This window comes from Trichechus manatus, unplaced genomic scaffold, assembly GCF_000243295.1.
Source record: "Trichechus manatus latirostris isolate Lorelei unplaced genomic scaffold, TriManLat1.0 scaffold00132, whole genome shotgun sequence".
In the NCBI taxonomy this organism is placed as follows: Eukaryota; Metazoa; Chordata; class Mammalia; order Sirenia; family Trichechidae; genus Trichechus; species Trichechus manatus.
The window spans coordinates 2,761,962-2,784,517 of record NW_004444068.1 but is presented as its reverse complement, the minus strand read 5'-3'; the positions used below and the strand labels follow the sequence as shown (position 1 = coordinate 2,784,517).

Sequence of the window (22,556 nt, the reverse complement as noted above, 5' to 3'; positions counted from 1 at the left end):
CAAGTAGTGTATGATTCTACCGATACAAAATATCTAGAATAGACAAATTCGTGGAGATAGGAGATTAGCAGTTGCTAGGAACTGGGGAGGGCAGAATGGGGGGTTATTGCTCAGTGGGTGCGGAGTTTCTGTCTGGGGTGATGAAAAAGTTGTGGTTTCACGACTTTGTGAATGTAACTAATGTTACTGAATTGTACACTTAAAAATGGTTAACGCGGCAATTTTTAGAGCGGTAAAATATATTTAACAAAACATTTGCCATCTCGTAATTTTAAAACGGTACATGTTGTGTTATGTGTATTTTACCACAATAAAATTAAAAAACAAAACAAAACAAACAAACAAAGGACTATATCCAAAGTGGGAGGTGCTGGATGGACTGTTCCAGCAGAGGGGTGAGGGATGGGCTGCGGAAGTCTTGGGGCCGAGTTTCAGGAGCTGTCAGCTGCCAGCTGGAGGACACATGGCAAAGCTAAGGTTCAGAGCAGGAAATGTCCGGGAAACCTGCTTAAGTGGCCTATGAGAGCAAGAGGCTGCCCTGAGCATTGTCAGGCCCAGAGAGCAGCAGTGCTAGATTGTACCAGGACCTTGTCTGAGATTGCGCCCTTTCCCCTTCCCCTGTTCCCCTGGACTCTGTCTACCCTAGTCGTTGTTGTCATTTGCTGTCCATTGGACTCCAACTCATAGAGACCTTATAGGACAGAGTGGAACTGCCCCATAGGGTTTCCTAGGCTGAAATCTTTATGGAAACAGATTGCCACGTCTTTCTCCCGCGCAGCCAAGCTCTTAACCATTGCACCATCAGGGCTCTTTTGTCTACCCTAGAGGAGTCAGAAACCTTGGCAAGTGTACTTGGGGGATGAGGAGCAGAAGGAGCACAGGAAGAGGCAAGAAGGTAACCTCACACCATCACCACCCACCCATAATCTCCCCAGCTTGGGGCAGCTCTGAAACAGCTTGGGAAAGAAGCAGCTTTAACTTTGAAATTAGAAGTTTTTAATATTATACTGAACTGGACCTGTAAATTACCGAGATAAGACAAACTTTTGTAACTAAAAGTGACTGAAAAAGCTGTTGAACCTCTGTGAAGCTTTACCTATGGCTGGGAAAGAAGTAGCCCCTCAAAAAGCTGTTGCTGTTGAGTCGGACCCTATAGGACAGAGTAGAAATGCCCCTTGGGGTTCCAAGGAGCGGTTGGTGGATTCGAAGTGTTGACCTTTTGGTTAGCAGCCAAGCTCTTAACCCCTATGCCACCAGGGCTCAAGTAGAAGTAGCCCCAGACAGGGAGAAAAGGATATGAGAAAAAAATAAATTGTTTATACACAGCAGAGTCCTGCCCAGGCCATAAAATGGCAATAAAGCGGCACAAGCAATTGGAATTTCTGGTTCCTCCGAGCTGTCCTGCCGTTCAAGTCAAGTCCCCTCTTCCCTCTCCCTCAGTCCTTTTCGTTCTGTATGAGCAGGCTGCTCCCTTCTCTGCTCGAATAAGGTTCTCTTCTGCAGCCAGCTTTCTACTGCTTTGGGACTACTCCACCAACCAGCTCCTTCATCTCCAAATTACTTTGGAAGCTGTTTAGCAGCTGCTGCAACCATCAGGAGAGACTGCTTCTTAGAACTGGGCTCTTCCAACCCCTGGGCACCACTAGGGGAGTGCAGGCAGTGCAGACCTCACTGGGTGACAGTGTCAGAGAGGGTGACACCAAAATGACTGTCCATAAAATTGTTGTGCCGTGCTGCAGCAGAAATGTATTATTTTTTATAAAAATATCCCTGTAGTTAGTTATAATAACAAAAACATTTTTCGTAAGCCCAGCATACATGTATCAATATACCTACACGGCTAAAACTCTATGCTAATTTACATTTTGAACCGTCCAATGGGCTCCAGTCACGGCTGTCGTTATTACAATGATGCTTGGAATTACCCGGTTTCGTCTGCATGCTCTACAAGCAAGTGCTGTTGTTTTTGTTGCTGCTAGTGTTTTTATAGTAGCTGATTTTGTCAGTTTTTCTGGTGTTTTAGCTATGATATTGTGGTAATTAGTATTTGTGAACTTATATTGATAACTTTTTTGAGAATGAAGTAGTAATTAAAGGAAAAGGAGTGATACATGCGGGGGCAGATTACCCATTAAACATGGTATGCACTGGCTTGCATAGAGCAAGGTACACACAGGCTTAATTGTATTTACTTGCTAATTTTTGGTGAGCAATTTCACATAGATTTCACCCCATTTTTGATGTGGTGGGGGACAGGTGAAATTGTGCACTGCAGATTGGTGGGAAGACACAATTGGGCCTGTGCGTACCTTGCTTATTGGGTAATCCGGCCTTGGTACTGGAATTATGAATTATAAGTAACATTAGTACAAAAATGTTACTAAGGATTCTGCATGGTCTGGTATGGGAGGAGGTCTATGGGGGGGCGGTGACACTATGAGTTACCGCGCTGGGTGACACCAATCCTAGTGATGCCACTGTTCTAACCCCTTGCGACTGGAAAACTGTCCACTGGGAGATGGACCTTCCTAAAACAGCCATGGAGTAGAGTAGTTAGGAATGTGCCCAGGGGTCAGATTGCGTAAGTTCAAATCCCAGATAATCTATTTGCTAGCTATCTGACCTGTGCTCAGAGACATCATCTGTAAATTGGGAATAATAATAATATTGTCATCAACCTGTGTCAAGTCCACATGAAGAGTCTAGCACAGAGTAAGCACTCAAAATATGGCAGTATTAGTTCCTGTGTTTTTCCCAGAGGGCAGAGATACTCTTCAGAGAAGTGCCCTTGAACTTGCCTTTCTGAGTCTCTCTTCTTATTGGAGTTTCCCCCTCCTTGAGCTTTACTACAAGAGGGGGCTTTGGGCCAGCTCTGTAAACAGCTCATTTCTAGTTCCACCCAAGTCTTTTCCCCCTTACTCAGAGTCTGGAAGAACGCAAGGGTATCATCTACCTGCTACCACTGCATCCTTCTCCCAGAGCACTGGGGAGGGGGCTGAGAGGTGACACACTGGTCCCCAACCTGCCACAGGCACAGCCCACCCTCCTTCACTAAGCACTGGAGGTGCAAACTCAGATGTGTGCCTACTAGTCTGGATGACAGGGTTCTTGACTTCAGGAAACCTTAGCTGTGTGTCTTCAGAGCATTAAATAATAAAATGAGCTGGGCCATGGGTTAAGGGCCTCTGAATCGGCTTTCACCAGCGGGTTGATGCTTGTCTCCAGGGTTCGTAGTAAATGGATAAATCTGCCCAAATGCAGAAATTTCCTGAGTTCAGAGAAGACTATGAAACAAGGGCAGAGCTACTCAACTTTTCCCACTTTCCTTTCAGACCCAGTATTTTAACAGTTTAAAATGCCAGGAGATGTGGCTGTGGGTGGCTGGGAATGTGGGTGGATGGATACACCATTCCAGCTGGAAAGGAGGGGACAAGAAACAACTTAAGTCAGACTGGCCCAGGGACCACAGTGTTCCACACTCCGGGCTTTAACATTCAGGCCTTTGACATCCTCCTCCAGAAGCGAAGCAAATTTGAAATTTTTATTTTCATGGAGGAACTGGAGACTTTAGGATAAAAGCTTGTCCGTATTTTAAACCAAACACTTCCTCGTCACGGCCCCGTTTGACCTGAAGGTAAAATGTGAAAAGTAATTTTTCTGAATAGTCAAGGTCTCGCCTCACCTCCCACCACTCCCACTTCATCAAAAAGAAAAATGCTGATTGGATTTAGAGGCTGTTTGTGCAATGCAACTAAGTGCATATGCTTAATACACAAAATGTACTCGGATGAGATGAATGGGGAAATCAGGTCGTCAATGACCAAAGGAACTCACCTCCTCGCTAGTCCACCAGAAATAGTTCTGCTTCATGAGTGCATGGCCTCACATATATGGTCTACATTTAAATATTTAAAAGCAAGCACATTTCTCTTCCCCTCACTCACTGGAAAGGAGATGACAACTCAGGGCCAGGAGACATCCTGTATAATAACACCATGTTATAGATTGGTGGGTGGTGATTCAAAACAGTGCTCTAACGGGCAAGGGCTGGAATTAGCTAGCTGCAGAACATATTCTTCTTAATAAGAGGCAATGCAGCTTTCCTACAGTATCTACCATGAGGCAAGCCAGTTTATGAGTTAACCCTTTCGTGCTCCTGGGTACCTCTAGGGACCGAGTACTTTTCCAGCCTCTGGAGGTTTATTGCGAAGCTGCTGCACCGTTTGACAGAGCACGCTGCTGCGAGGCAGGGGCTTTTATGACTGTTTGAAACTGAAGAAATGGGCGTGTGCCACAGATTATTGTTTTTACCGGGTATTGTACAAGGTGTCTGAATTTTTGTAGGAAAAATAGAAATTTAGAAAAATTTTATTTGTTACACATATGTACCAATAGACCCCGGTGGGGACTCTAGGGTATAATTAGTGGTACTTCATATGGACCACTAAACACTTAGGGTAGGCTTGTAGGAGGGGGCAAGAAAAAAAAAAATCCATACTACCTACCAAAAATTCAGACACGCTCAATGATTCAGCATGCTTCCATTAATGAAAACACACGTTATCAACAAAAAATTCAAAGCCGAAAATACTTGGTTCATAAAAAGGATTAAAATGACTGAATCGGTTAAAAAGTGGTTAAGAAACAGGAAGAGGTGTAATACTCAAGCGTTCATCAGAATGGAGGGGGGTAGAGGGAGATGTGATGGTTTTTAAACACATTCATTAATGATTTGAGGAAGGAAGTGGAGTGCAAGTTTGTGTGTGATGCAATATTGTTCCAGTTACTAAACATTATGAAGAAATGAGAGGAACTCTAGATGAATTTAAAGCACAATGCAAGGGCAATAATGGGAGCGAGATGTAACAGCATTCTTGTGATTGTATTGTGAGTAAATTATACTAGTCTTTACAAAATATTATTTCACAAATATTTTACATTAACCAAACATTGACTCTGTGAAAGATCTCTGCAAAATCGGCCAGTATCAGTAATAGAATATTAACGTATTTAACTGCTTATTCAGAATTAGAGTAATTAGAAGTGAGTTGGAATGAAGAAGAAATGGAGTTTCTGGGTTTTAGCAAAACAGTATGATAATTCTGAAATCTACAACAAGACTGGGAGGAAAACAAAGTGGCGTGTCGCTTCAAGTAAAATTGTTTTCATACCTTTAGTAACAATTTAGTAACGGAGTTATGTGCTTGAGGTTAAGCCTGTGAAAAAAGAAGGGAAATTAGAAGAATCTGGTACAGGTACTGAAATTTTAAAGAAAGGCATGAACCTTTGAAAACTAGCTTTCATTTCATATGATAGGATGTTATTAAAATTGCCCATACCTATTTTAAGCATTTAGACAGGTGTGATAATGACTAACGAACACTAATCAGAATTTTCAAAAAGGAAAACTTCAAATCCACAGAGTAGAGGAAATATGTGAGCTAATACGATTCAACCCATTCATTCAAGAGAGTTTTTACAAAATGAATCTAGAAGGAGAGATAACACAAGTACAGTAACAGATACATGTAATACCAGGCAGAAAGTGATCAATGCCACAAAAGGTACAAATAAAAACTTCTGTCTATGAGAGAAAGAGATTGATAGATGAGGCAGCACCTTTCTAGGCAGAAGGAAGGCCACTTCTCACAGAGACTGGCTAGTGGGGCATGTGGCTCAGTACAGCCGGAGATACGAGAAGTGAGGTGGCATGGGTCCAGTCCCAACCCTGAACTCTCAACTGAGGGATATGACTTTATTCTTTACTCATTTCTAACACTGTTCACGACTTGTAGTATGCACTTACTTGCTGGCTGAAGGGATGAATGAAGCCATTGATGTTTTTTTGAGCAGGCAACTGACAAGCTCTAAATTTTACTTTAGGAAGATTAATGTAAGTAATGTGTAGGAGGGATGAGATGGATGGGAGCCCTGTTATACGGGTTTTTGGCCAAGAGCATGAAACGACAGTTACTGAGTTAATCCTACTATGTGCCTAGCATTCCACTGGATGCGTCACACAATGCTCTCAATGAGCGTTTAATCCTAATAACAACACTTTGAAGAAGTTAGAGTAAGAATAGCATTCTCATTTTACTGTTAAAGAAACAGGTTCAGAAAGGTTGAGTAACATGCCCAATGTCACACACAGAAAAAAGGGTAGAATCAGACTCTAACCCAAGTCTGTCTCCTAATTTTTTTTTTTTTGTAACATGTGGGTGCTCCTTAAATGAGGGTGATTCTAACAAGGGCAATGACAGGGAATGAAAAGAAAGGGAGAAGATAAGAGATTTCAGCAGAGTTAGAAGGATGTGCCAACTGAAATCTGTATGGGGGCAAGCGATAAGGAGTCAGAGTTTCTAGCCCCTCTGACAGAATATGGATATAAACTCAGATCTGGAAAAGAAGACAGAGAATTAAGTTTTGGGCTTATTGTTTGAAATGACAGCAAAACATCTACATAAGACAAGGCATGTTCACTTTCTCCCACACATGTTAAAAAATCACAATAGAGGGATAATAAGGGTCACCCACAATACATGTCGATAGTGGAAGCCTCTGTCCTCAAAGCTGACTTTCCAGCTTTTGCACAAGTGGTTTCTACTTCTTGGCACACTTCTGCCTCTCCCCCCCCGGTCTTCAGATCACTCTTCAGGTGCATTTTCCCAGGAAGGCCTTCCCCGACTCCCTAAGTCTGGATTAGGGCCCCTCCTTGGTGCCCTACACCTTGCGTTTCCCCATCTTAGTTCTCTCCCTGTGCCTCTGTTGTTATCTGTGTCTCCCGCTAAGCAGACTGAGCTGCTGGAGGGCTGGGGCTTTCTTCCGCTTGACTGCTGTGTATATCTGACCCTCAACAAACATTTGTTGACTGACTGATTCCTATTGTTGCCCTGGAAGGGAACTACCCTGCCCTATGAAGTCAGTCTCTTCCTTCTTAGAGGAGTGCAGTTAGCAACCTCAAGACCAGGAAATCATCTTCCTCATCACATACCAGGGTGTTATTCATGCAGTTTACTCATTGTAGAGTTCCCTTGAATAAAGCTAGCAATTAGTTGAAGTTTATACGCTTTCTAGCGTCAGTCAACTTTTTAACCAGCCCACTTATGGGGAGTGGGGTGGGGGGAGACTTTCTGTGCTCTTTCTGTTTCCGAAATATACAAGTGGTGATAGCCTTCAGAATTTCTCTATGGGAGACTCTCAGGAGCCGCGTTCATGTTGGAATTAGGGCCTATGGACCTTCTCCTGAATCCGTTTTTGTAGAGCAAATACAGTGTTCTTACTTAGAATAAGGGTGTGTGCGTGTGGTATGTGACTGTGGGGGCATGTGGATATTATTGGGGGAGTCCCTTTTTAATAAGGTAATTCTAAGGTCCACGCAACTGCCAACTTTCTATTTTCTTTCCACAGACAGTGCCTCTATTGGGAAGGGCCTGAATTTTCCTGAGCGTTAGATGTGGAGGTCGGCTGTGGTGGGAGGCCAATTTCCAGGAGGATCTGGAGATCTCGGGAGGTCGGTTTTTCTCCGTGTGGTTTCAAAGCCGCTCAGAACCACAACTTGGAGGGCTGCTAGGCCAGGGCCTGGGCTTTCATGGGGCAAGGAGGAGGCAAGGTTTGAGTCCCCGTAGCCTCCTAGACCGTCCCGGTAAAAGAGAGACCAGGGTGGGGGTGGGGGTGGGGGCGTGGCCTCTTAGGGGCGGGGCTTCTTCGAGGCGGGGCGAGGCAGGCCGCGGCCCGGGGGCGGGGCCGGGAGCGCGGCTCGCCCGGGTTTAGGCCGCCGCTGGGCTCCGCCTCGCCCGGCTACGCAGGCGGCGGGGCTGCGGCACGGGCCGGGCGGCACCATGGCGGCGGCGGTTGCTGCTGCTGCAGCTTCTTCCGAGGCGCCGGCGGCGACTGCGACGGCAAAGCCCGAGGCCGGAGACGAGGACAGTCGCGACGTCCGAGTGCTTCAGAGCCTGCGGGGCAAGATCTGTAAGCGGGGTTCGGAAAGAGGGAACCGCCCGGCGGCAGCGGACGCGGGGCTGAGGGGACGGCGGGCGTGCGGGGGTGGCTGCTCGGAGCCGCTCTGGGCTCGTGGGGCCGGGAGGGGGTTTGGGCGGGGGTCGTGGCCGGGAGAGGCATGCGAGGAGGGCCAGGCACGCGTGAGCCAGGAAGGGGGGTGTGTTAGGGGAGGCGTCGCCTTGACGGGGCGGCGTGGACTGGGGCTGCCCTTCTCCGGAGCTGGGGGAGGACTGCGAATTCGCCGAGGGCGCCTGGGGCTGCGTTGGCGTGAGGGGCTCGGCCGTGGGGCGCGGCCTGGCCGCTGGGAAGGCAGACCTGGGGTGCGGCCGGGGGCTCGGGCCGGGGGCGTGAGGAGCTTCCGGCCGCCCTCAGACGCAGGCCTCCGGGCACCGCGGTCGCTGGGGAGCGGCCCCGAGGTGCGAGCCGGGCGGTCATTATGGGGAGGGAGGGGAGGACCGGCAGGCGTGGCTGGCCCGAGGGAGGGGGCTGCCTGTTTCCTGGAGTCCCGAGGCAGTGGGAGGTTGAAAAAGGCACCCTGAGTTGGAGGAAACAGGCCGCCCTGGGACTCGAGTGCCTGCCACACGGGGTGTGCGCGAGTGAGGAGCGCCCGGGGAGGGGCTCGGGGCCGGACACCTGTACTCGCCCCACCTCGCTGCGGCGAGGACTTGCATTGAGAGACAGCGTGACTGACAGGGACTTCAGGCAGGATGTAGTGGCTTCCTGTGAGCAGGTCTCAAAACAGTCATCCAACCCTCACTTAACCCACTTAATTCCTTTCCTTCTCATGCATTTAATTGTTACTTTTGCAAGTGAGCCGTATTAGTTGACTAAATACAAAATTTTACTCAGAAGCTCTTAGCATTATAGACAGGCCTTTTAAGTTCAGCCATTTGGACATTAAAGAAAACTGATCTTTTGGTGTCTGTCAGTTGCCTTTTTTTTTTTTTTTTTAACAGTAGTTGGGTTTTCGCTATCTGTAAGCTATTATCGGTGAAACTTATTTTTAATTTTGTCAAAAGTTAGCTTTCTTTATTCAGTATCCTCAAATTGTAAATGTGCTTAATGTTTCTTGTAAACAACCCTTGGTAATGAGGGGAGATAGTTTTCACTTTGTATGGAGAAAATTGGATTGCATTAAAATGACTAACAATGTTCTTGTTTGCCTAGGGTGTAAAATTTTCCTCTCCTTGGAGAGTGATATTACTGAGTTTGGATTCTCCCACTTTCCACTTTTCAGGTTGCTTCCTTTTTCGAGTAGTTGGTATTTTATTAAACTCTGAAACAGATGTGTTAAATTTTGTCACCTTTTTATTCCCAGAATTAGTCCTGAGGCTCTAAAGAGATTATGATAATTAAAACCTGGAGAATGACACCAGAGAAGTAGATTCTTGTCTGTCTGTATCTAGGTTCCCAACATTGAAGTTACCATCCAGGCTATAAAATCTTTTCAGAATTCAGATTAAATTTGATATTTGATGTTTGCATATTTGAGAAAACTAGACATGAGCCAGAGTTCCCTTCTTGATCTAATTTTCCAGACTTCTACCACTTTACATTTTAGTGTCACTTGGTAACTGTCCATTGGAGCCTTGCTGATACATTGCTGCAGGTTATAACATGGAACTACATATACACACACATCTTGGAATTGAGAGTTAGGGTTGGGCAGTTTACAGAAGGATTTAGTTGCCCAGCATTTTGCACCTGCTCCATGGCGAAGACCACTGAGAACTGTTTTATAAGGAGATCATTGTAAATGAAACTTGGGTCTATAAACAAAAACCACAACTCTTTCTATGGCTGAGAACAGCCCCAACACCCACACTTGGAGAGTGATCATCCAGTTGCTGGGAATGATATTACTGCTGTAACTAACCATAGTGGAAGTATTACACCTGTTACCCAGTCAGCTCCTTGCTTTTTGAGTTCATCAGTTAATTGCCCAGGTCATGGAGTGTATGCTTCATAGGAAAAAAAAAAAATTAAGGGACTTTAATACAGAAGATAGTTGTATACTCCTCTCCCCCTCCTTTTAGCTGGTTTAACCCAGAGGTAGTTGACCTTCAGAAACTTGTGATGAGATGCTGTTTTCTGTTTCCAGGAAACTGACATGTGGGTTTTGTAGGGTAGCGGGTGGGGGGCTGGAAGAGTCATCAGCAGTGCTCAAGTCACAGAAATGGGATGATGGTGATTCTGACAATAAAGTTAATGAGCAGCTTGGAGATGGGGTTACCTGTGTCAGCTTTCCTACTCGCTACCCTGGGAAACCTTGAGGAAAGTCTGGTTGTGTCCCCTAGCCAGGAAATGTGCTGGCAGATTCCAAACTGCTGATTGAGAGCCTCTGATCTGGACAATTAGAGATCCATTGGACTCTAAAGTGAGCCTGAAACAAAACCTTCTTTTTCCTGGACTTGGATCAAAAAAACCAAACCTGTGGCCGTAGAGTCGATTATAGGATAGAGTAGAACTGCCCCATAGGGTTTCCAAGGCTGTAATCTTTAGGAAAGCAGATTTCCACATCTTTCTCCTGCAGAGCAGCTGGTAGGTTTGAACTGCTGACCTTTTGGTTTGCAGCTGAGTGCTTAACCACTGCGCCACCAGGGCTCCTTGGACTTGGATAGGACCCTTCAAATCCAAATCATTCTAATAAAAACTGAGGAAGGATTGATTATATATCTTTGAAGTTCTAGAGATAATAGCCCACACTCTTCTATAGGGTTTCATTCTAGTGTTTATTAATTTTCCCATACTCTTCACAAGATTTCCCATACCCTTCATGAGATTGACAGATTGAAAAAGACCATTTTGTGGCCAATTTCAAACAACCAGGTGACATTAGGAAATCCAGTGTTGATGACAGTATTTTGTCTTATATTCTGATCCCCAATTCCTTGAGGGCATTTTAGTGCCCTAGGAAACCATGGCAGTTCTGAATGGTCTACTTCCTTAAATGTATTCAAGAGGCATGTTTGGTTATTGGATACCTGCCTCTTTATCAAGGATGAGCCCTTGATAAAGGAAACTGGGGTATGTTCCAGACTTCATTCTTTGGTCTGAACTTCTTTACAGTGAGTAGCAGACACAGCACCTGAAGCACATTTGCATAGTTCCCCCCCACCCAAACAAAACAAAACAAAACCCTACACCCAAGCGAAGGAGGGCGACTTGGGCTTTCTCCTTTATACAGCTTCAGGTTTCAGGCTTCATGCTCTTATTTTGTGATCTCCTCCTTTTTGGTTGCTATTTTTTTTATTGTTGTTCAGTTAACTAGGAGTGTATGAATGTTGCTGGAGCAGAGAGGGCCCATGCCATCTTATGCATGAGCTTTCCAACTCAAGGGAAACGAGATTGATAAAGGGTCGAGTCTGAGGATTTGTATGAATTTTGAGATGTTTGGTACAGTGCAAGATCTGTAGGACCATGATGTGTCCCAGAACTCACTTGATCTCCCTGATGTCTTTAGACCAAGAGTGACCTAGGGCTATTTGACAAAGTACGGAGGAGCTGTAAGGTGTGGAGTCCCTGGGTGGTGCAAACAGTTCTTGTGCTCAGCTGCTACCTGAAAAGCTACAGGTTCTCATCCACACAGGGGTGCCTCATAAGAAAGATCTGGCAATCCTACTTCTGGAAAATCAGCCATTGAAAACTATGGAGCGCAGTTCTACTCTTACATGCATGGGGTTGCTATGAGTCAGGGTTGACTCGATGGCATCTGGCTTTGGTTTTTTATGGTTAAGCGCTTGAGCTTAGAGGCCTGGTCAGGTTAGTCACCTGTGTTTGAATTTCCACCAATTTCCAACTTTGTTAACCTCTGTGGACCTCTGTATTCTTATGCATAAAATGGAGATTAGTAAAAGCACCTATCTCATTGCTCTGGGGATTAAATAAGTACCCCTTGTGCCTCACTCCCTCAAAGGAGGTAGGTCAGACATAGACCATCTCTTAGGAAGGAATAGAGTAGGAGATAGAAACTAATCGTTATCTGATGTTCTTGTCCAACATGTACTGGCATTTCCTGGTGTACAAAGCTGATTAAAATCAGAAGACCTGTGTTTTGCTTCATACATTGTTAATTAGTAGTCATGTGGCTTTAGGTAGCTGATTTACCTTTGTGCCTATCTTCCTCATCTTCATAATGAGAATAATGCTTCATCATTAGCCATGTTACGTGTTCCTTCTGACTCGGAGTGTCTTTTTCCTCCCCCCCCCCTCATATTTCTGTCAGGGAATACCTACTTATCCTTCAGAAGACTGCTTCATGCTATCTCCTGCCCAAAACCTTTTTTGTGGTGCCTACAATCCCATCCCTGGCCAGAGGGTACTAGTTAGAAATCATAATTCCTTTTCTATTTCCTTATTATAGCACGTTTCATAGAAATAATTGATTGATTTCTCCAGTAGACTATGAACTCTCCTAGGGTAGAATTCATTCTTGTTCATTTTGTAAAACCGTCCCAGTGCCAGCACAATGCCTAGAACAGTGTAGGCCTTCAGAAAATGCCCTGGATACTAAATGTTAAAGTGTTTTGTAAATTATACGACTAAAAAATTATGGTGTTATTAAAAGAAAACTGCATGGTCTGTGTTTGGAAGTTGATCTCTTTGAAAATCGTAGGACCCTAGGAGACCCTTGGGTTTGAAGTGATGCCAGAGTTGATTCTAAATGCTCTGATTGCTTATTGCTGGGATATTTGAATGTTGCTACCTGACTGTGTTCTATAATTATTGTTACTAATTGTTCTTATAGCCTGGAAGAGAAAATCTTGTCATCAGACCTTAACAGTAAGTGTTTTTATTTGGCATCACAGGTTTGGATTTTTTGATAATAAAGTATAAATCAAAATGTTTTATTGACCACTCAGTAGAGTTGAGAGGGAGAGATTAAAAATGGTTTATTTGTGCTAAGAATTCATTACATTCAGAAATTTAAAATGAGATGATGAGTTATTAGGATGGAGGAAGAATCCATGTTTCAGATGGGTAGAAAACTGTGGAGAAAAAGGTTCTTCGTAAAAATCTGCTAATCATTTGCTCTGAGAAATACAGAAAGTAAACCTTAATGAGTTCATACTTTTTTTTTTTTTTTTAAACTTAGAACTCTTGACTGGAACTAATATAGCTGCATTAAAAGCATAGTCGTTTTTGTCCTTTAATCATAGATGCTAATCCTATTTCCTTGTTAATGTGCTTTACAAAATTATTTGATAATATCAGATTATGTATTTTTATCTACTAACGAAGTTCTGTGCTCTTTTGAGAGCTACTGACAAAGTTTTGTAATATAGTCATATATTAATGTAAATTAAGAAACTTTTTTGTAAATTAAGAAACTTTTATGACGCCTTTAGTTTTTTATGTCATTTTAGTCATCGAACCCTACCTGAAATGACATACCTTATAAAGTTATGCCAATATGCATACAATCATCAGTGAATTATAATTGACAAACTTGTAACTGTGGGCTTCGTTCTAACAATGCCATTAATGATAGAATGGCTTTTGGCAAATTCTTTAACCTTACAGAGCCTAACCAGTCGCTTTAAGAAAGTATATCACATACAAGGCAAGGTCATGGAAGCTCCCTAGATACGTCCAAACTCTCTGAGGGACTGAATTGCTGGCGGAGGGCTCTGGGGATCATGGTTTTGGGAAACATCTAGCTCAATTGGCATAACAGTTTATAAAGACAACGTTCTACATTCTACCTTGGTGAGTAGTGTCTGGGGTCTTAAAAGCCTGTGAGCAGCCATCTAAGATACTCCACTGGTCTCATCCCTTCCGGAACAAGGGATAATGAAGAGAACAGGATACAAGGAAAAGATTAGTCCAAAGGACTAATGGACCACAGCTACCAAGGCCTCCACCAGCCTGAGTCCAGTACAGCTAGATGGTGCCCGGCTACCACCACTGACTGCTCTGACCGGGATCACAACAGAGGGTTCTGGACAGAGCTGGCGAAGGATGTAGAACAAAATTCTAACACACACAAAAAAGACCAGATTTACTGGCCTGAAAGAGACTGGAGAAACCCCGAGAGTATGGCCCCCGGACACCGTTTTTTAGCTCAGTGGTGAAGTCACTTCCGAGGTTCACCGTTCAGCCGGGGATTGGACAGCCCCATAAAACAAAACGGGACTAATGAGGCACAGAAGTCCAGTGACAAGGACTAGAAGGCAGAAGGGGACAGGAAAGCTGGTGATAGGGAACCCAAGGTTGAGTAAGGACAGTGTTGACATGTAGTGGGGTTGTTAACCATTGTCATAGGCAACATGTGCACTAACTGTTTAATGAGAAACTACTTTGTTCTGTAAATCTTTACCTGAAGTACAATAAAAAATAAAGTATATCACGTACTTTTTATTTTAATACTTAAACATATATATAGTACAGTGTTGCATGAGATCCACTCTTTTAAACATATGTATCTAATATTTTTTCCTGTGATTTTTCGTGTGACTATTAATTAGTTTATTCAACAGAACGTACTACATAGTTGAGTGTCTGTTGGGTCATTAGCCCACCACACTGTAAGTTGGTCCTAAGCTGTGCATGGGACAAAGAAGATCCTTACTGGTTTATCTCTAAGTTTATACTTAGACTTAATATAAGATATAAGCAATCATTGCTTTTAGACACCTCTGTTCTTAGAAGATTATAGAAGTTTAGAACTGGAAGGAAGAGAACATTACCTCATTTTACAAGTGAAGAAATTGATAGAGATACCAAGGGTCACACAGTGGCCTGTTGTGCACTAGTTCACTGTTACCTAAGTTCTTTCTAGAATGCTAAACCAAACCTGTTGCTGTCGAGTCGATTGCGACTCATGACAACCCCATGTGTTATAGAGTAGAACTACTCCACAGGCTTTTCTTGGCTGTCGTCTTTATAGATGCAGATCATCAGACCTTTCTTCTGTGGCATTGCTGGGTTAGTTCAAACCACCAACCTTTAGGTTAGTAGTTGAGCACAAACGGTTTGCACCATCCAGGGACCTAGTAGAATGCTGCATGGGATTAATTCACTGTTAGGAATGTTGCAGATGTACTACATTTAGTATATGGTGATTACACTGCCTATCAGTGGTATGTCCAGATGTGGTAATAGATTTTCAAGGTGCTTTCTACACACTCTCATCTCTTCCTTCTTGAGAACTTTGTAAAGTGGTTAGATCACTGATGACACTGGGGTTGTGACCTAGGTGGAGATTGAACCGGGATGTTTGCTTATTTGTGTCATGCTTTAACTCAGCTGTTTTCAGTTCTGTGGGCCCATCTGCATGGTCACAGCAAATGCTCAACATTGGTTACCTCAGTGTAGACAAAGGGAGTTTGCTTGCCTTATCTATAAATGGTTTAATTTTCTACAGGGAGTTTTTTTATGTGTTAGTTGTGTTATAAAAATGGCTCTGTATAAATAGATTTGATATTAGTCTAAAGCTGCAAGAGTCTCTTCACTGTACTTCTAAGGACTCTCCTGTCTGCAAAAATAAGGGTAACTAAATGTTAGGTTTTGTAATTTGAGCGCACATAGAAGTAAACTTTTCTGTCAGGTTTTTTGGTTAACCTTTTATTTTGATACAGTTTCAAACCTAGAGGGAAATTGCAAGAATAAGTTGGTAAATTCCCATATATTTTGCCTGATTTCACCAGCTGTTTATGCTCAGAAAGTTGACTTTTAAAAATTTCAGAGCTTCATTTCAGAAGAGTGTGGTAAAAAAAGTTCTGAATGATTTTGGTCCTTTAAAATATTATATAATTTGTGTGAGTGATGCAGAATCTCTTAATTTTCTATTTGGACAGTTTTATACAAAGTCTTCTTGCTTGATAGAGGGGAACGAACTAACATTTATTCAGTTTTTACTCTTTTTTGAGTAAAAATTGCCTGTCAGATGGTACATTGGAAGGAATTGATGAGTACGTTTCTGTTGTCAAGCAGGTGATAATTACCCCTACATTGGCTATGGTCTAATCTAAGGGATAGTCAATAAAAATAGAATGTTTAAATACTATAAAAACTTATTTTTAGTACTTTTTTGGGGTTCACAAAAGTATTACTCTTCTCTCTGCTCCTGTGAGTTTGTCTGTGCTTGTGAGTGGTTCTAGAAAGCACACACATGCTCGCACACATGCTTGCGAGCTTGGCTTCTTTAAAAAAAAAAAAAAATTTTTTTAAGCACTAGATCAAAATGAGTCTGATTTTGGCTCCCTGGATGCAGTTACCAGAAATAGCAGCAATCTCTCTCATATGGCCTGTCCCATGTAGCCTCAGGTTCTTCCAACATCTGGCTTTGGGCCTTTTGTTTGCTTGCCATACCAGGCTCTCATGGTCAGCTTAGGAGCTCTGCTAAGCTTCATGAAGCTTGTAGGAACCCTTTGCTTAATCCAGGAGAGATTCCAACCATATGTTTAGAGTTCGGTTTGCTATTTGAGAAGGGGGCTGAAGGGAGCTTAGGGACCTGAAGACGTTCAAAACTGAAACCGAAAGTGGGCAAGGCAAACCACAGGAAGATTCTGCTCACCACTTGGTGACGTATTTCTATAACCCATGGATGTTTCCTGACAGTACCTTGCGAAACTTGCCTTTTCATGTACAGTAGTTTCCTAACTTCTTGTTCTAGATTGAGCTTCAGTGAGAGGTGATTAATATGATAGCAATATAGATAACTAAATGATAGTTATTATGCACATGTCTTGTGTAAAGCAACTGGCCCCTAATTATGTCCTATAGACTTTTTCCAGAGAGGAGTTGCTGCTTATCTAGTAGGCATTTTTGAGGAGTTGCTGTGGATTTCATGCCTTAATCTTAATTTTATGCCTTGGCAAGAACTGTACGTATATATAGTTCAGACTTTATATAGCCACAAAGAACACTTCTTTGCTCACTGACTCTAGGCTTACCTCCTAAACTATGCTGGAGTCCTGGGCCCTCTCAAGTGCTTGTTTTTAGGTACCCTTGATGATTGCACAATATTTTATTTATATGATCAAGTTGGAGTGCAGTGTTAGTGAAATTTAATTATTCCCTATTTCCTTAACCTCCAGGTCCCAGATGAACATCACAGTGCCTTGTTCTTAGGCAGAACTAGATTTCCGATAGGAAATATTTAATGTGCTGATTTTTTAAGATTACAAGTTGAATAGGATTATAGAGGCTCAGATTGTATTTTTTAATGATAATCTATCATTTACCAAGAGTGAGAAAAATTGCTTTAAAATCCAGTTATCTGACATGTTAATTTATGCATTGGAAAACCCTACTTACTAGTAGATATTTCAGTGGCCATCATATGCCTGTTGGTACCATATTTCATTCTCTGGCCTGAATAGAATCACAAACCTACAGCTTTGCAGTGGTATTTTCAAGCTGAAAACCAAGGAGGGAAATAACACCTACATAACTTCTTTCTCTTCAGTAGTTCTTAACCTTTTTCTCCCCCCACTATACACCTGCGGCAAGCTGACCTTCTGAAAGGGGAGAATGTTAGAGTCTTTGGAAGGTCATATGTGATTAAGGCAGCTCTTCTCCTTTCTCCATAGAGAAGGATCGGTATAGATAAACAAGAAAAACTCTTTATCTTGTGCTAGTATTTCCTTATATATTATACAGCATGATTATTACAGTAGGTATATAGAAATTGATCCTAAATGGAATGATAATCTGACATCCTGAGCGCAAGGTTTTCTGCCACTTTCTAGTATTCACTTAACCTCAGCTTCCTCTTCTGTAAATTAGGAATAATTTTTCCAGTTTTATAGGTTAGTTGTGAACAGATTGAATGACCTGTTATACTGACTGGTATGTTGTGTTCAGTTAAATGTTGACTGTAATGTAAGAAGTAGAGATGGGGAAGTGAGGCCAAGATGGTGGAGTAGTCAGACGCTTCCTGGGGTCCCTCTTATAACAAAGACCGAAAAAAAAAAACAAGTGAATCGATTATATATGATAGTCTAGGAGTCCTGAACATCAAAAGCAAAGTTGAGGAATTGGACTGAGCGGCAGGAGGAGGGTGAGATGGTTTGGAAGCAGCAAGGAGGTACCAGACCTCACCTGGTGGGAACCTGCACCCTTCAGGCTGGATCAGCTGGCTTGTGTGGTGAGGCAAGCAGTGGCATTCAGGATACATTTTCCACATCAGGAGAGACGAAACAGTGGAGACTCTACTCCAGCCTCCAGAACCAGTGAAAAGTGGCGCTCAATTGGCAAAAGATAAGTACGTGCATCTAACCCACTGTGCGGATAAAAAAACACCGTATTTGGGAAGAACCTCTCTCCCATTCGCCTGCCTCCTCCCCGCTCTGCACTGGGTCCCAGGCCAGCTTCGGTGATTGCCATGTCCCCTGTGCTGGAAGTAGGACCCGTCACATGCGCTGAGCTATTCTCCCACCCTTGGAGAGGGAACAAATTAAGAAACAGGGAAAAAAATAAACTGCTGGCTCCCCTAAGCCAGGAACTCAGGGCAGGCACAGCTCCTTTGCCTAGGTGCAAGCGTAAGAGGTCCACGGATTTTGAATGCCTTTCACCCCTGCGTAGACCTGTGTGAGCCCATTTTGACAGCGTAGGCCCTCATTACCACAATACGGCAGGGTATATAACTGAAGCCTAACTTCAGCTGTATCAGCAATATGGCACAGTGGCCGGTTCATGACATTTGACACCGCTCTGCCTGTTAAGCAGGGTCTTCACCTGTCCACATCAGGGGCCTAATAACTGGTGGCTCCACCCATACCACCTAGCCACCTGCGACAGGGGTCCAAGAATAAGTGGTGCCTCCCAGTCCTTACAGCCAACAGCACTGGGTGCCCATAGTCTGGCTGCAAAACCCACTCACCTGCACACTCTAGGGAATAGGGACACGCTTTCCTCCTAGACACTCGGGCAGCTGTCAGCCCCTGCCTTGCTCAGCGCATGATCCCCTACTGCAGCCAGATACCTGTGCCTACTCCAGTCACCCCTGCCCGTCTAGGACTGTAGGTGAGAGCCCGCACCACACACTTGGTGACCAACTACCTGGATACCTGAGCTGAATCCATACAAGAAAAGTAAACCGACTCCTGGCCTCACATACCGAGTAAAAGATATAACCACCTGGTGACAGGATGTTAGAGCTTCAGAGGCACTAATAATCAAACTAGCTCACATGAGCAGCCTATTTGGGCATATCAGAACAGAACAAAACAAGCTAGGACACAGTAAGCAAACATAAATAAATATAATAACTTATTGATGGCTCAGAGACAACTATCAATATCAAGTAACATAAAGAGGCAGACCGCGATAGCTTCAGCAAGCTCCCAAAACAATCAGTAAATTTTCCACAGGAAGAGAACTTCTTGGAATTACCAGAGGTAGAATACAAAAGATCAATATACAGAACTCTTAAAGAGATCAGGAAGGAGATAAGGCAAAATGCAGAACAAGCCAAGGAACACACAGACAAAGCAGTGGGGGAACTTAAGATTATAGAAGAGCATAATGATAAATTTAACAGGCTACAAGAATCCATAGAGAGCAAACAGAAATCCAGAAGATTAACAATAAAATTTCAGAACTAGACAACTCAAAAGAAAGTCATAGGAGCAGAATTGAGGCAATGGAAGTCAGAATTAGTGAGATTGAAGATAAAGCACTTGACACCAACTTATTTGAGGAAATATCGATAAAAGAATTTTAAAAAATGAAGAAACTCGAAGAATTATGTGGAACTCTGTTGAGAGGAATATCCTATGAGTGATTGGAGTACCAGAACGGGGGGATAACAGAAAACACAGAGAATTGTTAAAGATTTGTTGGCAGAAAACTTCCCTGAAATCGTGAAAGAGGAGAAGATAACTATCCAAGATGCTTATTGAACCCCACATGAGGTAGATCCCAAAAGAAAGTCACCAAGACGTATTAGAATCGAACTTGCCAAAACCAAAGATAAAGAGAATTTTAAGAGCAGCTAGGGATAAGCAAAGTCACTACAAAGGAAAGTCAATAAGACTAAGCTCGGACTACTCAGCAGAAACCATGCAGGCGAGAAGGCAGTGGGGTGACATATATAAAGCCTTGAAGGAAAAAAATTGCCAGCCAAGAATTATGTATCCAGCAAAACTGTCTCTCAAATATGATGGCGAAATTAGGGTATTTCCAGATAAACGGAAGTTTAGGGAATTTGTAAAAACCAAACCAAAATTACAAGAAATACTAAATGGAGTCATCCAGTTAGAAAATCAATAACATCACGTAACAACCCAAGACTAGAACACAGGACAGAGCAACCAGATATCAACCCAGATAGGGAAGACACAAAAACAAATCAGAATTAAAATGCTGAAAATAGGGAAACAGAGACGTCAATATGTAAAGCATGACAACGTTAAAACAAAAAAGAGGGACTAAAAAATGTAGTCATAGATCTTTCATATGGAGAGGAAGACAAGGCGATACAAAGAAAACAGTGGTTTAAACTTACAAAAATAGGAGTAAATATTAAGGTAACTACAAAGGAAACTAACAGTCCTACACATCAAAATAAAAAACAAGAAAAACATAAAGACTCAGCAAATACAAAATCATCAGCGATGAAAATACATAAAAACGACTCAGCACAGAAAATTCAGTGGAACAAAGAAACTGTGCACAACACACACAAAAGAGACATCAAAATGACAGCACTAAACTCATACCTATCAATAATTACACTGAATATAAATGGACTGAATGCACCAATAAAGAGACAGACAGTGGCAGAATGGACAAAAAAACACGATCTGTCTATATGTTGCTTACAGGAGACACACCTTAGACTTAAAGACACTAACTAACTAAAACTCAAAGGATGGAAAAAAATATATCAAGCAAACAACAATTAAAAAAAGCAGGAGTGGCAGTATTAATCTCTGACAAAATAGACTTTAAAATCTACCACAAAGGATAAGGAAGAATACTGTATGATGATTACAGGGTCAGTACAGCAGGAGGACATAACCATAATAAATATTTACACACCCAACCACAGGGCTCCAAAATACATAAAACAAACTCTAACAGCATTGAAAGAGAGATAGACAGCTCCACAATAATAGTAGGAGACTTCAACACATGCTTTCGGTGAAGGACAAAACATCCAGAAAGAAGCTCAGTAAAGACACAGAAGATCTAAATGCCGTAGTCAACCACTTTGATGTCAAAGACATATATCGAACACTCCACCCAACAGCAGCCAAGTATACTTTCTTTTCCAACGCACATGGAACATTCTCCAGACTAGAACACATATTAGGCCATAAAGCAAGCCTTAACAGAATCCAAAGCATTGAAATATTACAGAGCATCTCTTCTGACAATAAAGCCATAAAAGTAGAAATCAGTAACAGAAAAAGCAAGGAAAAAAATCAAATGCAAGGAAACTGAACAACACCTTGCTCAGAAACTACTGAGTTATAGAAGAAATTAAGGATGGAATAAAGAAATTCACAGAATTGAATGAGAATGAAAACACATCCTGCCAGAACCTTTGGGACACAGCGAAAGCAGTGCTCAGAGGTCAGTTTATAGCAATAAGTGTGCACATCCAAAAAGAAGGAAGCGCCAAAATCAAAACATGAACCCTACAACTCGAACAAATAGGAAGAGAGTAGCAAAAGAAGTCCTCGGGCACCAGAAGAAAGGAAATAATTAGCACAGAATTAAATGAAATAGAGACTAGAAAAACAATTGAAAGAGTTAACAAGACCAAAAGCCCATTTTTTGAAAAGATCAGCAAAATTGATAAACCATTGGCTAAACTGACAAAAGAAATACAGGAGAAGAAGCAAATAACCCGAATAAGAAATGAGATGGGCAATATCACAACAGACTCAACTGAAATTAAAAGTGTTGTAATGTAGTACTGTAGAAAATTGTACTCTAACAAATTTGAGAACCTAGAGGAAATGGACAAATTTCTAGAAACATACTACCTACCTAAACTAACACAAACAGAGGTAGAACAACTAAATAAACCTCTATCAAAAGAAGAGATTGAAAAGGTAGTTAAAAAACTAACATACCTTGCTCATGGATAGGAAGACTTAACATTGTGAACATGTCAGTTCTACCCAAAGTGATCTACAGATATAATGCAATCCTAATCCAAATTCCGACGACATTTTTTAACAGGATGGAGAAACAAATCACCAATTTCATATGGAAAGGGAACAGGCCCCGGATAGGTAAAGCATTACTGAAGAAGAAGAACAAAGTGGGAGGCCTCACACTACCTGATTTTAGAATCTATTGTACCGCCACGGTAGTTGAAACAGCCTGGTACTGGTACAACAACAGATACATAGACCAATGGAACAGAAGTGAGAAGCCAGATATAAATTCATCCACCTATGAGCAGCCGATATTTGACAAAGGCCCAATGTCCATTAAATGGGGAAAAGACAGTCTCTTTAACAAATGGTGCTGGTATAACTGGATATCCATCTGCAAAAACTGAAACAAGACCCATACCTCACACCATGCACAAAAACTGACTCAAGATGGATCAAAGACCTAAATACAAAATTGAAAATGTTAAAGATCATGGA

At 42.5% G+C, this 22,556-nt stretch overlaps 1 protein-coding gene across 4 annotated transcripts in view; it reads left to right on the top strand.

Annotated features, from left to right (window-relative positions):
• Positions 1–7,804: 7,804 nt before the first annotated feature.
• RASA2 (RAS p21 protein activator 2) overlaps positions 7,805–22,556 on the top strand; it is a 122,564-nt gene continuing 107,812 nt past the window's right edge. For 3 of the 4 annotated variants that reach the window (XM_004385080.3, XM_023739342.1, XM_012558040.2), the window contains exon 1: positions 7,805–7,968. In XM_004385080.3, the coding sequence (XP_004385137.2) occupies positions 7,839–7,968 (130 nt within the window). In that variant the 5' untranslated portion in view covers positions 7,805–7,838. Of the gene's footprint in view, positions 7,969–8,661; positions 12,781–22,556 lie in introns of those variants that run through there. The other variant, XM_023739343.1, reaches the window with a different exon arrangement.